This window comes from Dunckerocampus dactyliophorus, chromosome 14 (genome assembly GCF_027744805.1).
Source record: "Dunckerocampus dactyliophorus isolate RoL2022-P2 chromosome 14, RoL_Ddac_1.1, whole genome shotgun sequence".
NCBI lineage: Eukaryota > Metazoa > Chordata > Actinopteri > Syngnathiformes > Syngnathidae > Dunckerocampus > Dunckerocampus dactyliophorus.
In genome coordinates this window covers 10,532,944-10,546,625 of record NC_072832.1, presented here as the reverse complement: position 1 = coordinate 10,546,625, position 13,682 = coordinate 10,532,944, and the positions used below count along the sequence as shown (strand labels likewise).

Genomic DNA, 13,682 nt, shown 5'->3' with positions numbered 1-13,682 from the left:
TAAAAATGGTGAATTAATGTGTAATTTTATTGAGGGGAAATACGTATTTGATCCCTTAAGTGCCCATGAAACACACAATTTAGTCCTGTCCCTTTAAGATGTACTCAAATCTCAACAGTGGATAAAAGACACTTGTCAAAGAAACAGTCTCCTCCACACAAACCAGAAGGCCAAACAACTGTGGAAGAACCTCAAACCTGCACAAGAATGGAATGGCCTACAAGTCCATCCACAATAAGCTTGGTGAGAAAGTAACTCAATAATTCGGAAATGGAATAAATACAGGAAAACGGTCAATCGCCCTCGCTCAGGAGCTCCATGCAAGACATCGCCTCGCGGGGTCAGGATGATTGTGAGAAAAGTGAGTGGCTAGCCAAGAATAACGAGGAGGAGGTGGCTAATGATCTCAAGGGTCCCACATTAAAACATTAGTAACACACTTCACTGTAATGGATTGACATCCTGCAGTGCCCACAATGTTCCCGCCTTGCACAAGAAGGCCCGTCTGACGTTTAGCAGTGAACAGTGAGTGATCCAGAGAAGGCTTGGGAGAAAGCTATATGGTCAAATGGAGCCAAAATGTAGCTCTTTGGCATCAACTCGACCCGACATGTTTGGAGGCAGACAAATGCAGAATATAACCCCCCAACACCACCATCCCTACTGTCGAATACAGAGGTGGAAACATTCTGTTTTGGGGCTGTTTCTCTTGCTAAGGGTGGAAGAAGGCACAGGAAAACCATAGATGGGTTGTGGATGGGTCTTCTACCATACGGCCAGGGCAACAGAAGAGTGGCTCAAAAATAAGCACATTAACATCCTGGAGTAACCTAGTCAGTCTCCGGATTTAATCCCATTCAAAAAAAAAATCTGTGGAGAAAGCAGAAACCTCAGGTTGCCAAGCAACAGAATCAAAACACTTAGGATTTGGAGGGCATCTGTAAAGAAGAGTGAACAAAAATCCCTTCTGAGATGTGTGCAACCCTGGTGGCCATACAGGAGACATCCCTCAATCAAATACAAATTCATAACCTATATAAACAGTATATATTTTTAAAGCTATTGCTTTTGTGTGTTTTTTAACTGTTGCCAAGAAACTGACACAGGCGGTGAAACAGGTCTTCAAATATTTATAGTCATCATTTGGTTTATATACACACACGTGCACACACACACACACACACACACACACACACACACACATATATTACAAACAAAACTTTCGGTCCCAACTGCACAACCGAGCCCAATGAGGTTAATTCAATCCAACAAAAGATGTTTGTTTTTTTTACAACTTTACACAAGCTTCATTTCTGCATAGCTCAAATGTACATAGAGGAGAAAAAAAAAACATTTATTTTTTTTTTAATGATTATACCGCATATTTCTTCATGCTGCTTTTTGTAGCAAGAGAGAAAAAAAACGATGATCTACGGTTGTGGTAAAATGTGTAAATGTATGCACATGTAAGCACAGTAAAGAGGCGAGGAAATCAAGACAGTAACACAAGGAGAAAAACGCTCCTTCATAACAAATATTCCCTTTCTTGTAAACGAGTGAAATGTAAGACATTGCTGCGGTAGGCTCAAAAGGCAAAAAAAAAAAAAAAAGTTGAAAAAAAAAAAAAAAAAAAAGACCTATTGCATGTCATCAGATATTGCTCTCTGTGAGATGATCGAAGTTGACAGGCTGTGAATATTAAACCAAAAGAAAAAAGTGCCACGATAATGAACAATGTGCAGCAAAGTAGACGGGGAATGGAAAGAATATCTGCAGGAAAGCAGAGATGCTTGGTCGCCTGTTAGAGAGCACAGAGCATGATCGATCGGGGAAGGAAGAAGACATGCTTCGGGAAGGTTTTAAATCTACTGAAATATACTTCATGTTGCTGGCTGATGGCTTTCAATGTAGTGCAATGGGCTGAAGACGAGGTCATAAATAAAAGGCGTATCAGTACCACACAATAGACTGAAAGGACAGTTGCAAGGAGGAGCATGTCACCTCCATACAGTCAAGTGTCGTTCTGGCATGCAGTAGTAGGACATCTTGGCCCATCACAAAGAGGAGCAGACAAGCCCACAGACGGAACGTTTGGCTATTTAGCCAAGCTAGCAGCTTAATGGAGAGAGAGGAAAAAAAAAGACAGGAAACAGAAGAAAGCCACATGCAGAAATGCATTGTGTTTAAAGTGTCTGTTGCAGCCACAAGTCCACCAACCCAAACATTCCTCTATGTACGCTCTGTATAATATATATATATTTATATAATATGGCTGGGAGGGCTTGCGTTAAAAGTCAAGCAGGATATTTGAGGTTGTCATTTGTTTCTCTCCATGGGAGGAGCGAGGACACCCCTGGGTGATAGTAAACATCTCTCACACATGCGCGCACACACATACAAGCTCAGCCTGCGGCATAGCTGCTTAAGAAAGAGTAGAACATGGGCAGCTTCATGCGCTGCTGGTCCCGCCGACACCACGCCATCACCGTGCCCTCGCTGTTGGCTGTGTACAGGTGGTGCCCGTCACACGAGTACGTCAGGCTGTGGCAAACAGAAGACTTGTCACACAATCGCTACAACAACAAAAGCATCGCATACGCACGCGATAGTACCTGATGATAGGTTTGCACGACTTGGGAAAGGTGATCTCTCGCACTGGTTTTAAGTCCCACGTGCTCCAGAGCCTATCAAGGGAGATGAAGATTGTGGTTGAGATGTGAAAGCGATGGGGCAAATTCATCAAAAATAAAAAACTCACCTGACGACGCCATTTTCTAGCCCGCCAGCGATGACATTGACAGACACGCCCTCCGGCTGATTGGAGAAAGCTACGGAGCAAATGATCTCTCTGCAGTGCACGTGTCCGACGAGGTCCCCGTTCACGGTCCACAGACGCAGGTCGCTACCTCCGCCCACTGTACACATAAACACAATATGGGACTGATGCTTCATTTAAGCCAACAACACGACACATTCAACTACAAGAAGGATGTCGGCAAGCAGCTTCTAACACAACACCACCACAACAACTGCACTTGGATCAAAGCGCATCAGGGAGAAAGGACGGGGAGTCAGAAGACACAATGGAAATGAATCCTAGAACAACACTAATAGGAGTTATTTATAGACATTCATTCATTCATTCATTTTGTATGCCTATTCAAAATATAATCATTACGAAGTATGGGGGCCACATTAAAGAGAGAAAAAAAAGCAAAACAAGAGTTGTAATATTATAATTACGTTGAAATATTGTTAAAGAAAAAAGTGGTAGTTTTTACAAGACAGAACTTGTACTCCAATAATTTTTTTTATTTTTTTAGAAGACAGTTGTAATTTCACTGGTATAAAGTAACATTTTGAGATAAATGTCATACTTTTTACATTATATTCACTGAAAAAAGTCATACTACCATGACCAAGAACTTGTAATTTTATGACATTTGAGTTGTAATACAAGAAAATAACTGTAATTTTACAAAAATAAAAATACTGGATGCCTGTGTTAAGGTGTACTATCGAGGATCAAGTTACATTTCAATATAAAAGAATAAATATTCTTTTTTTAAATAGAATTATACGAGGACGTCTCAGGGCCACAACAAGAGGAAAAAAATGACACCAGATTAAAATTATTTGTATGAGGGAAAAAAGTTGTACTATTCTGAGATTAAAAAAAAAAAAATCCCTCCAAATAAGTTGTAATTTCACAAATAAAGTTACATTTATTTAAGAAAAGGCCAGTCATTTCATCAGAATAAAGTCATAATACTGTGAAATTGTTGAATATTACAAGAATGAAAAGAATAGAATTGAAAGAATAGAGTTGCAGTACTATGAGAAAATAGTCACACATTTAGGAGAATACATTTTGAATATTGCAAGCATAAACACACCTGCATTAAGATGGACTATACTATTTTCATTTGAAATTAAATAGTGAATGTTTGGGCACATAACAATCTACTGTAGCTACAAGACAAATAATTTAAAACCAGGACACCTCTAGAGAGACAGCAGCTGCTGTGCTCAGACTGTCGTGTTTAAGGTCGTCTGGGAATTTTAGCACTCAATGCATCAGTGCATCGCAATATATTACAATATTATGCAAAATGTATTTGACATCAGTTCAATTCAGAGCGCAAACCAGTAGTTTACAATACTGAACTTTTTGACAATTTTTCTCATTTGACGGGATAGTGAATTTGGGGTTTATATTAGCTATAATCATTCAAATTAATTAAGAAATACATATATCATATTTCATTCTGTCTGTAGAATATCACTCATGAAATAAATTAACTTTGCAAAAACTCTAATTGATTGAGATGCACCTGTGTTACTACTACAGTCGTCCCTTTCCACTTCGCGGTTCGAAACTCACTCTCTCACTCTTGCACTTTTTCAAAAATTCATTAATTAATAAATGATAGCTGTTTTGTGGTTGACTATGGCCTATTATTCGTCAAACAATGTTGAAGGACAAGTCATATGTAGTATTCTGGTCACTAGACATAGGTAACATTACATGAACATTACCTTAATACTATATAGTAGCTATGGCATGTCTGACATGACAGAGTGAAAACAGGTTCTCCTCCTATTCCGTGTGGAATAGGAGGAGAACCTAATAGGAGGAATAGGAATAGGAATAGGAGGAATCCTAAAAGACCACTGCCTTCTGACTGGAGCCTTCACCTGAATCACAAACTGTGGCGATGTCACCGGTGGTCTCGCTTGCAGAAACTGCTGTCACGGGGCTCTTGTGGCCTGTGAGGCTTTGCACATAACAAAGCCTAAAACGAAACAACACAATTCATCATGCACATCCAGTCAAAGTGGCGTGTGTAGGCCTTGAGCAGACCTGTTGAGGTCCCAGAGGATGCAGGTGCCATCCGTGCTGACGCTGATGAGAATGCTGTAAGGTTTGCACACAAACAGGCTGGTCACCTCCCCAGTGTGTCCGTACAGGTGAACCTGAGACTCCACCTCCATCTCTGACGGCTAAACAGCACACATACACATAGAGACACGGATTGTGAAGGATTCATCTCAGGTTTTGTGACGTATTTTGGTTGGTGCTGATTGTCAGAGAGAGGGAAGCAAGAATCCCTGTTTGAACCCCTTAATCCCACTTGTGGGCTCACTGGAAATGTGTTTCAAGGGCAACTGTGATGTGACTAATGAGGCTGAGCGTATGAGCGCTGCACGCCTCTTAAAAGAAGAGGAAAAGCAGGAGTGGGGGGATGTGTGTGTGTGTGTGTGTGTGTGTGTGAGATGTGGAGGCGGAGGGTTAGAGGGGGACGTCGCCATGGAAACCCACTGTGGTGCTAGTGAAGCGGTTGCTGTAGGCGGTGATGACTCCACACTTGCTTCCCGTAAATAGCTGGCAGCCATCGGGCACCCAAGCACAGCTGGTCACCTGGAGGAGGCGCATGCGCGCATGCGCACACACACACAATCAGATGGAGGGAAGCTGGCAGCTGATGGTGCAATTGTTAGCATATAGGCACCTGGTGCAGCGGGGAGCACTGAATGAAGTTGATGGGCGGTTCGCTCTGTTTACTCTTCAGCCTCAGTATGTTATCTGCGTAGCCCCAACTCAAGATGGCCGACCACTGGATGTCTGTGCTGTGCATGCTCCGGACACCTGCACAGTACACCAAGTACATATCACTGAGTGTCACAGCAGGATGTATTGTGAAAACACCCGTGTGTCCGGTGTGTGGCCTCCTACCCTGTTCCTTGCTGTAAATCATCATGAGGCAGAACTTGCGTGACAGTCCACAAATGGCCCGTGTCGGCAGAGCCAGTAGTGATCCGAACCTCTCACCATGAGGCTGGCTGAAGCACACGACCGGATCGGGAGCACTAGGGGAGCCCACGTACTCGCCCCACTTCAGACCTTTGATCCACGGTAGTGGGCTCTGTGGGCAAGGCAGAGCCAGCTTACATAGTATACTTTAAAAGCAAGATTAAATATCTGCAATCAATGCCAAACATACTAGGTTTTGACTAACAACATGTTATTTTCCCCAGGCACTCAATGTTAGAACAATTTGTGTAAACAATACTGCACTAAAATTGGACAAATACTTAAAATAAGCTAAATCTACCAACAGAAGAAGAACATTTGAAATCTTTTAGTTATTTTGGCAAGCTTCTGAAGGGCCTTCCCAAACCTCAACCCTACTGAACATGTGTGGACTCAAAAGCAGGGTCTGTGCCAGCAAACCTACCAATTTAAAGAAACTCATAACAATTTTGCCAAGGAGAGTGGTCAAATATCCAGCCAGAATTATGCCAGAAGTTTATCGATTGCTACAAAAAGCATTGCTAAGGGACATTTAACCAAAAATTTGTGGGGGTGTACAGTATGTCCTCGTTTATCACGGTTAATTGGTTCCAGACCCAACCGTGATAAGTGAACTTCCGCCAAGTAGGATTCCTTCTTTCTAAATGGAATATTTCCGTAGTTAAAGAGCATAGAAAAACTGTTTACAACCTAAATACGGTTTTTAACATTATTAGAGCTCTCGAGACATGAAATAACACCCCTACAGTCACCTTTACACTTTGATTACCCAATATAGTAGACATAATAACCGAAAATAAGCCATTTAAGACATAAATAAGACTTGTGTTTGTGTGTTGCTGTTAATGTGTTCTGGTGCTAGGGGAGCTAAGCGGGGGGAGGACAGTTGAGTTGAGATTTAGCTTGCCGTGGGTTACGCCCGCAGCAGTGTTAAGGATTATTGTGTCTGTTGTGAGATGATTAAAACCTGCAGTAAACGCCTGTTGTTCCAGCAATCAAGCCTGGTGCTTGTGTGTCTCACCAAACATTACGGCAACATTACTGATACTTAGTGACCACTGTATCTGAATGCCAATATTTGTATTCTAGTTAATATAGCAATTTCTATGCTTGGAATTTCTTAGTTGAGGCAAAAAATATGTACAATTTGCTTAACTATGCATATTTTTGACTAATAATTGATACCTCTTTGAAAAACTATGGCGAGGGATTGCTGTATGTATATATTCAAACTTGTATGCATAATTTTGACCCTGTGTATTCGAGAAAATCCAAAAGAAATTCAAATGATACTTCTTAAAAATCATTGAAGATGTGCAATCATTCCTCCCTGGAAAAACGATGATTCATAAAATTATTCTTAAAAGCTCCACATTAATACGACATTCATGACCATGATGAGCGAATGTAAACTTCTGACCACAAGTGTAGTTGGATTGTAGGACTATAAATCCATATAATTAATCAATTAAACGTTACACCCCTACTGACTAGGTTGAATGTCCCCATTATGCAAAACTGACTTTTAAATCATGTTTTAACAGTAATATGAAACTGTTTATGACCACAAATCATTTTCCACACTTTGCTTCTTAAAAAAAAAAATAAACAAAGCAGGCTTTGCTACAGATCTTAAAATAAAGCCTGGCGCAGTCCAACAGATCCGTAATCCTATTGTTATATGTGATGTATGGCATCTCTTAAAGTTGTATATGTAGCGCTCTGTCAGGGCCAGGTGTGGGAAAACACAGCTCATTAGCATTAAAGCTACAGACACACAAAATGACCCAGCAGGGCTGACCACCTGTCTGAATTCCAAAATCAAGGCGAGTCTTTGGGCAACACACTTTTAATACACTATTGTGGGAGCTCTGAGGCTTATTTAACGTTGTCGAAAAAAAATTGTAGAATGTGGCCCATATTCAAACTTTAGAGACACAACTGAACGAGTTTGAGAGCCGAGCTTACAGGGCAGATGATCTCCTTAGCCTGTTCTCGGGTTTCTCTGAAGGCCAGCTGAACCAGGAGACCCATGGCGGCTGGCAGCTCGCCCTCCATCATGAGTTTGGGACCAGCCCTGCTGACATGGGAGGTGTTGAAAAGCTGCCTGGGAGTCTGCCCATATGTCTTGATCATGGTTTCTAGCGCTCTTCGCTGAACTGGATCTTCCACTGCCGATACGTCCATGCCAAAATAGGTCTATGAAAGTTGACAAATATTGGTTGTAAAGCGAATATTTTTCTATCAAACGTGATTAAAATTGAGGGATTCTTACAGCTGGGTGGAAGACATTGATAGCTTGAACCGCAGCTTTGCCTTTCTGCTTGAGTCCAAACACCAGGTCGATCCACTGACACAGTGTCTGAGACACTTGGTCTGACTCCAGCGCCTGGCGGTGAATCAGGATGAACAGACGCGGGTCGTTGCGGGCCCAGGGAGGCAAATTGACATGGTTTACCCTCTCACTGTTCTGACGGACCCCAAAATCAAAGCCTGTTGAGAGAAATTATCAATAATCAGCTATGAGGAAGGGCTTGAGGATAACAAAAAAAATTAGATTTTTAAATGAGTGTAAACATAAATACCCTCTCTGTTGACCAAGAATTCTGGGAGGTAGAAAAACTCAGGGATGAGCTCTTTCACATCCGTCATGGACTCATAGGACGACAGGCGCCATGTGGTGTTCATGGAGTGAAACGTCCGGTCCGGGATATCAAAGCTCTGATCTGATTAAGACCAAAGACAATCTAATTAGATATTCGATTCAGTGATTGGAACGGCGCCCCTTTCATGACCTTAGACACCACGTTCGCTGAATACATTTACGGTCACATTAAAAAGACGTCTCCCAGGATCACAATAGAGATTGGATGAATGAAAAAGGTAATTACAGGAGGGAGGAAAAGAAGAGATGAAGGACAAATATAAAAGACAAAGTAACCTTTCATGGCTGTGATAGAACACAGTTGGATGTGAGCACTAAAAGCATTACTGCTGATGCTTTTTTTTAGTCTATGTACACTGTCTCCAACTATTATCGGCTATTAAAGAACTATGGGTGTATTAACAGGGCTAGTTAAATAAACTATTGGAAAAAATAAAAAAACAAAAGGGCAAAAAAAGGCTAAAAAGAGAGCCTCACCCTGGTAGGCGAGAAACATCTTGGTGAAGGGTGGCATCCGCACCAAGAAGTGCAGCACAGTGCCGCTGTTGGAGTAGTGAGAGCCGTAGTGGTAAGGCTGGACAGGAGGCATGGGGTCGTCCTCTCGAATGCCCTTCCTGTACTCCTCCTCCAGATACTACACAACAAAAACACACAGTCAAAACTTGTGATACTCCAAGAAAATGTGATGAATAAAGACAAGTCTCATCTTACTCTGTAATTGTCCACGTAGCGGTCTTCTTTCTCTTTAGATTGGACGGCGATTGGCTTGCTTAAGTTCCTGCATGACAGCAAAGCATTAGAGATGCTCGATACTGGCTTTTCACTTCATAACAGATGCTGATATAGGCAGCAACTCGTCACTCAAACTACAAGTATAACTGAACTGTAATGAACACATTATGCTTCAACTGTGATGCATTTCACAAATAAACACTATTTGTACAAAATAAGACAAATACCGCAATATGCAATATAAGTTATACGAAAAGTGCCAAAATGTTGCGTGTGTCTCCAAGTGATTCTCCCTGAGGAGTGATATTAGATGAGAAGTATTAGAAGGTGCTTTACTCCCCCCTCGCATACCCAGCGCTTCATGTCATGTTCGGCATGATAAGTTTGACTTTGATTTTGCTTTAGTTTTCATATCGTTCCCTGTTTTGTGATCTTATTTTGGTTGGCGCGATGTGGACTTGCTCTGCGGTCCCTGGAAAGCACATCATTAGTAATCAGCGCTACTATGCATATAAACATGAAAATTGCATATTTACAAACACAGAAATAATTCCAGGTCGCGGACATTCTGAGGTAGCAAGCTTGTTGCTCTGTGGAGGATGGTTCAGTTTGATAAGGTCTCACTTACACGCCGATGTCAATATCGGCAAAAAAAAACAAAAAAAAAAACAGATACCGATATGATCGGCAGATTGGCATACAAATGAGTGAGACCGATAATTATCGGCTGATATTGCCAAAAAATGATATATGGGATCATAGTGGTATCGGTTGTTCTGCCGATATTGATATCAGCGCAAGAGATATCCCTACAAATTAAAACCATCTTTTTTTCTTCTCATCCATAGCTTTTTAAAGTCAAAGAGTCATTGACAATAAGCCCCAAACTATTCATACCTTGACCAAATAAAGTTAAGGTGAATTTTTATTTGGTAAGTGTGTAACTTTTAGTTGGAAATGTGGCTGACTAGAAGACGTTACGAAGTGACGTCGCCTGTCGATGATGTCATCAATGGTCGACTCTCGAAAATGTCAACATTAAAACAGGTTTTACATGCATAAAACAATTCGGAATGCATATAAATGACAAATGAAAGGGATAAATGAACACGTTTACTTTTACCTTCACTGAAGTCAGCAAGATCAAGTCAACAATCACATCTTCAATGAAGGTAAAAGTAACGCTTTAATGTTCATTCATCGTTACATGTATTTACATGCATTTTTAATTGTTTTGTGCATGTAAAACTACAATTGTAAAACTATAAAAAAATTGGTTTTGTTTGGTTAATGTCAATTTCGGGTAGAGTTCCACCATTGTTCATATTCTAGCATAGTCTACAGTAGCGCAGGAGTCTTCAACAGGGAGCTCGCCACCTGAATTCGAATAGCTCACTAAAAGGATCAAAGAATATTTGATCGTAGTTTCTTCATTTAATTCTAATTTTAAAAGTTTTTTAATTCTGATTTTATGTCTTTAATGTCTTGTTTTGCATTTATCCCAAAGCAGCAGATGGATCTAAATAATCAAAACAACAAAGAAAACTAATATTTCACTATTAGGAGCATAGTGCTGAAGCCTAAATGTGATTCAACGACTCAACGATGCTTCTAAATAGTCTATCAATACAGGATATTCCAAGATATCATAAAGTCAACACCTGCTTGTAAAATGACACGTTAATCATGTAAAAAAACAAAACAACTATTACATTTACAATTAAAACATCTGATCGTTATCATTTTTTTAAAACTTCATAAGCTATGAGAAAACTCACAATGAGCTTGTCAACCCTTTGGAAATGGCAGGCGGTCATTATTCAATATAACAGTCTGACTCATGGCGTCATGTTAGATATAAGGCTAAAATCATCACACAGCAACTTAACACTCAAAAGGCAGCTAGGAAATATACAAGACAAGTACCAATACGAGTTTAAAATAAACAACAGCTATTTTAACGTCTACCCATAATGCATTACTTCCAGCAGAGCAGTTCATTGGCCAACGGTTGCCATGAGTGCCGGACCAGCGGAGAGAGCTCCCTCCCAGGAGCTCATGTTGGCCAATAGCAACTTAAGCTGAGATATAGTTGTTGAGGCGAGAATACAACTTTTGTCACTGCAGTAGAAGGATGTGGAGGGCCCCCAAATGCCTGGGTTTAAACTCTGTGTCAATATTAAGCCCAAGTACAACCCAGACAGCACTGACCTGTAGATGGTGGCGTCCTGCAGATCCAGTGTCTCACTAGTATAATCTCGGAGGATGAACGGGAATACCGGGTACTGCATAAGGTCGTTGAAGGAGCGACCGGCGTGCTTGTTGAGATGTGTGAGGTACTCAAAGTTGGAGATCTGGCCCGAGCCCCACAACTGCGTGAGCGGCGTGATGTTGCCGTGCTCGAGCAGGTTGGGCAAATCAGAGGTCAGGATGTTGTGGTACACGTCATCACGGAACTTCAGGGAGAAAAGTGTCGTAAGCATTCATTGGTGACAAAAAGCTAAACAGAAACAAACAACATTCCAGTATGGCTCTTTTCATGCTTGCTTTACCTTGTTGTTGTCGAAGGCTAACAGCAGTGTCCGACCATTGGTGAGGAATATCTCCACAGCGTTGTCTCTCAATTGCCACCATCGCTTGTGCACCTCCTTGATCTCCTCATAGGTCCAAGAGAAGCTAGGTGCCTCCGTCTCACCATGGAGGCTCTGTTCAAATACATACACTAGTACACTGCGCAGCCTCGTATAGATTCACTCGTTGCACTGCTATCTGGCATGAGCTGCATCGAGGGCGGTAGCCCTCAGGCTTTACCTGGCTGTCATGAGCGTCTGCAGCATTGTCTTCGACAAAGTACATCCCAGACTTCCCTGTGAGACAACACAAGGTCAGTGAGATGTATGCAGTACACAATGCTGTTTGTGCACTCTTGAGCACTTTGTCTTACCTAGAAGCAGCTCCCCTGCTGTCTCTCTGGAGGGGGCAACACTGATGCAGCGCCTAGTGAACCTGGGGATATAAAAATGTTGTTTCTTCTCATCAACAAAGTAGATATGTGATGTCTCAAAGCCAAACAGCTTCATTAGTCATTTTCAAAAAGCCAGCATGACGAGGGGAAGGACAGCATACCTGATGGGCTCACTAGTAGCTTTGTCTTTAACAGTGGAGGAGAAGGACGAGTGTGTCTTATCCTCAAACAGGAACGACAGCGGCGACTTCACTGTGTCTAAATATTGCAAGTGGGTGAGAGCGAGATCTCTGACAAAAGAGCTTTAACACGCTTTAAAAGCGTTTGGGTTTTTCACCTTCAGGCTTACGTCTGTCTTTGAGCAAGTATTTGTTTGGGATGGTGAGGTAGCATCTTTGGAGCCTTCGCCGTTCACGGTTCGGGCCTTCAGTCGGGTCCAACTGCCAGGATGTCGGGTAGGATGTCTGGTCGTACCAAACAGCACTGAAACAGAGTGTTTAATTACATTCAGAAACATAGACCAATGAATACACTCCAAAAATGTGGCAGGAAATTAGGATTTGGAGGTTGGTAAATGTCAAGCAATTTGCATTTTTACTTTTTTTTTTTTCTTTTTAATTGGCCTGCAGCATATTCTAAAAACCTAAAGGATCCCTGACACGATTCATCAACTTTGCTTAAATATGATATACAGTCAAACTTGTCTATAGCGGTCACTAGAGGGAGTCTGCAAAAGTGGCCACTATAGACAGGTGGCCTCTATAGACAGGTTGGCGTCCAGTTTGAATGTTGACCAGTAGAGGAAAAAAAAGAAAAAAAAGGGAAAATAATAATAATAATAATATTGACCAGTAGAGGGCACTGCGGACTGCGGATAAAAGTTGTACAGCACTACTAGGCTCGTTATTATCATGGTTCATGGTTCATGGTTTTAATTCATCCTGAACATGCATATGAGTCAAACAGTAGCACATCACATAGTCCAATTCACAATTTTGCATGTCCAAAAAGGAGAAGGAAGAAGCAAAGCTTATTTAATCCTACCCCTCATCAGTTTCACATCAGTTGCAATACTTTTATTCACCTCTTGTTCTTCCAAGTGTACTTTGTAGGTCTATATGACAATGTAGTGCAATCATAGCCAAGGTTTTTACTTACTAAAAGGAAGCTAGAGTCTTAATAATAACTGATAGAATATATCCACGACCCACAGAACAAAGCTGTGCTAGTAATGTCTTACGCTTGTTTTTAATATTTTACTTTTTACAGCTTGAGTTCATCAGGAAGTGACGGGAAGTGACGTGGGGCGTCCTGAGCAGGAGAGCTAGGCTCAGTGCTAGCTGTGAGTTTCGAGAGAGTTGGGAAGTGTGTTTATGTTGGCGTGGATGTAAAGTCCTGCAGTGTTCTCTGCTGTTAATAAAGCCATTAAAGTGCATCGGCGACGTGAGTCTCTCCTTCCCCACAACAAGCGGCATTACAGTATTGACACACATTGTGCACATTGT

The 13,682-nt window shown here is 41.5% G+C and overlaps 1 protein-coding gene across 8 annotated transcripts in view; it reads right to left on the bottom strand.

The window, feature by feature from the left end:
• Nucleotides 1-990: 990 nt before the first annotated feature.
• The window catches only part of lyst (lysosomal trafficking regulator), a 51,305-nt gene continuing 38,613 nt past the window's right edge, over nt 991-13,682 (bottom strand). For 6 of the 8 annotated variants that reach the window (XM_054798711.1, XM_054798716.1, XM_054798709.1 and 3 more), the window contains 19 exons: nt 12,515-12,660; nt 12,339-12,435; nt 12,157-12,218; nt 12,024-12,079; nt 11,765-11,917; nt 11,424-11,668; nt 9,192-9,258; nt 8,958-9,114; nt 8,401-8,541; nt 8,091-8,308; nt 7,784-8,014; nt 5,738-5,927; nt 5,514-5,650; nt 5,324-5,422; nt 4,865-5,004; nt 4,699-4,796; nt 2,759-2,915; nt 2,613-2,684; nt 992-2,541 (listed from right to left, as the gene is read on the bottom strand). In XM_054798711.1, coding sequence (XP_054654686.1) covers nt 2,403-2,541; nt 2,613-2,684; nt 2,759-2,915; nt 4,699-4,796; nt 4,865-5,004; nt 5,324-5,422; nt 5,514-5,650; nt 5,738-5,927; nt 7,784-8,014; nt 8,091-8,308; nt 8,401-8,541; nt 8,958-9,114; nt 9,192-9,258; nt 11,424-11,668; nt 11,765-11,917; nt 12,024-12,079; nt 12,157-12,218; nt 12,339-12,435; nt 12,515-12,660 — 2,605 coding nt within the window. In that variant the 3' untranslated portion in view covers nt 992-2,402. Of the gene's footprint in view, nt 2,542-2,612; nt 2,685-2,758; nt 2,916-4,698; nt 4,797-4,864; nt 5,005-5,323; nt 5,423-5,513; nt 5,651-5,737; nt 5,928-7,783; nt 8,015-8,090; nt 8,309-8,400; nt 8,542-8,957; nt 9,115-9,191; nt 9,259-11,423; nt 11,669-11,764; nt 11,918-12,023; nt 12,080-12,156; nt 12,219-12,338; nt 12,436-12,514; nt 12,661-13,682 lie in introns of all 8 variants that reach the window. The other 2 variants (XM_054798712.1, XM_054798713.1) reach the window with 2 other exon arrangements.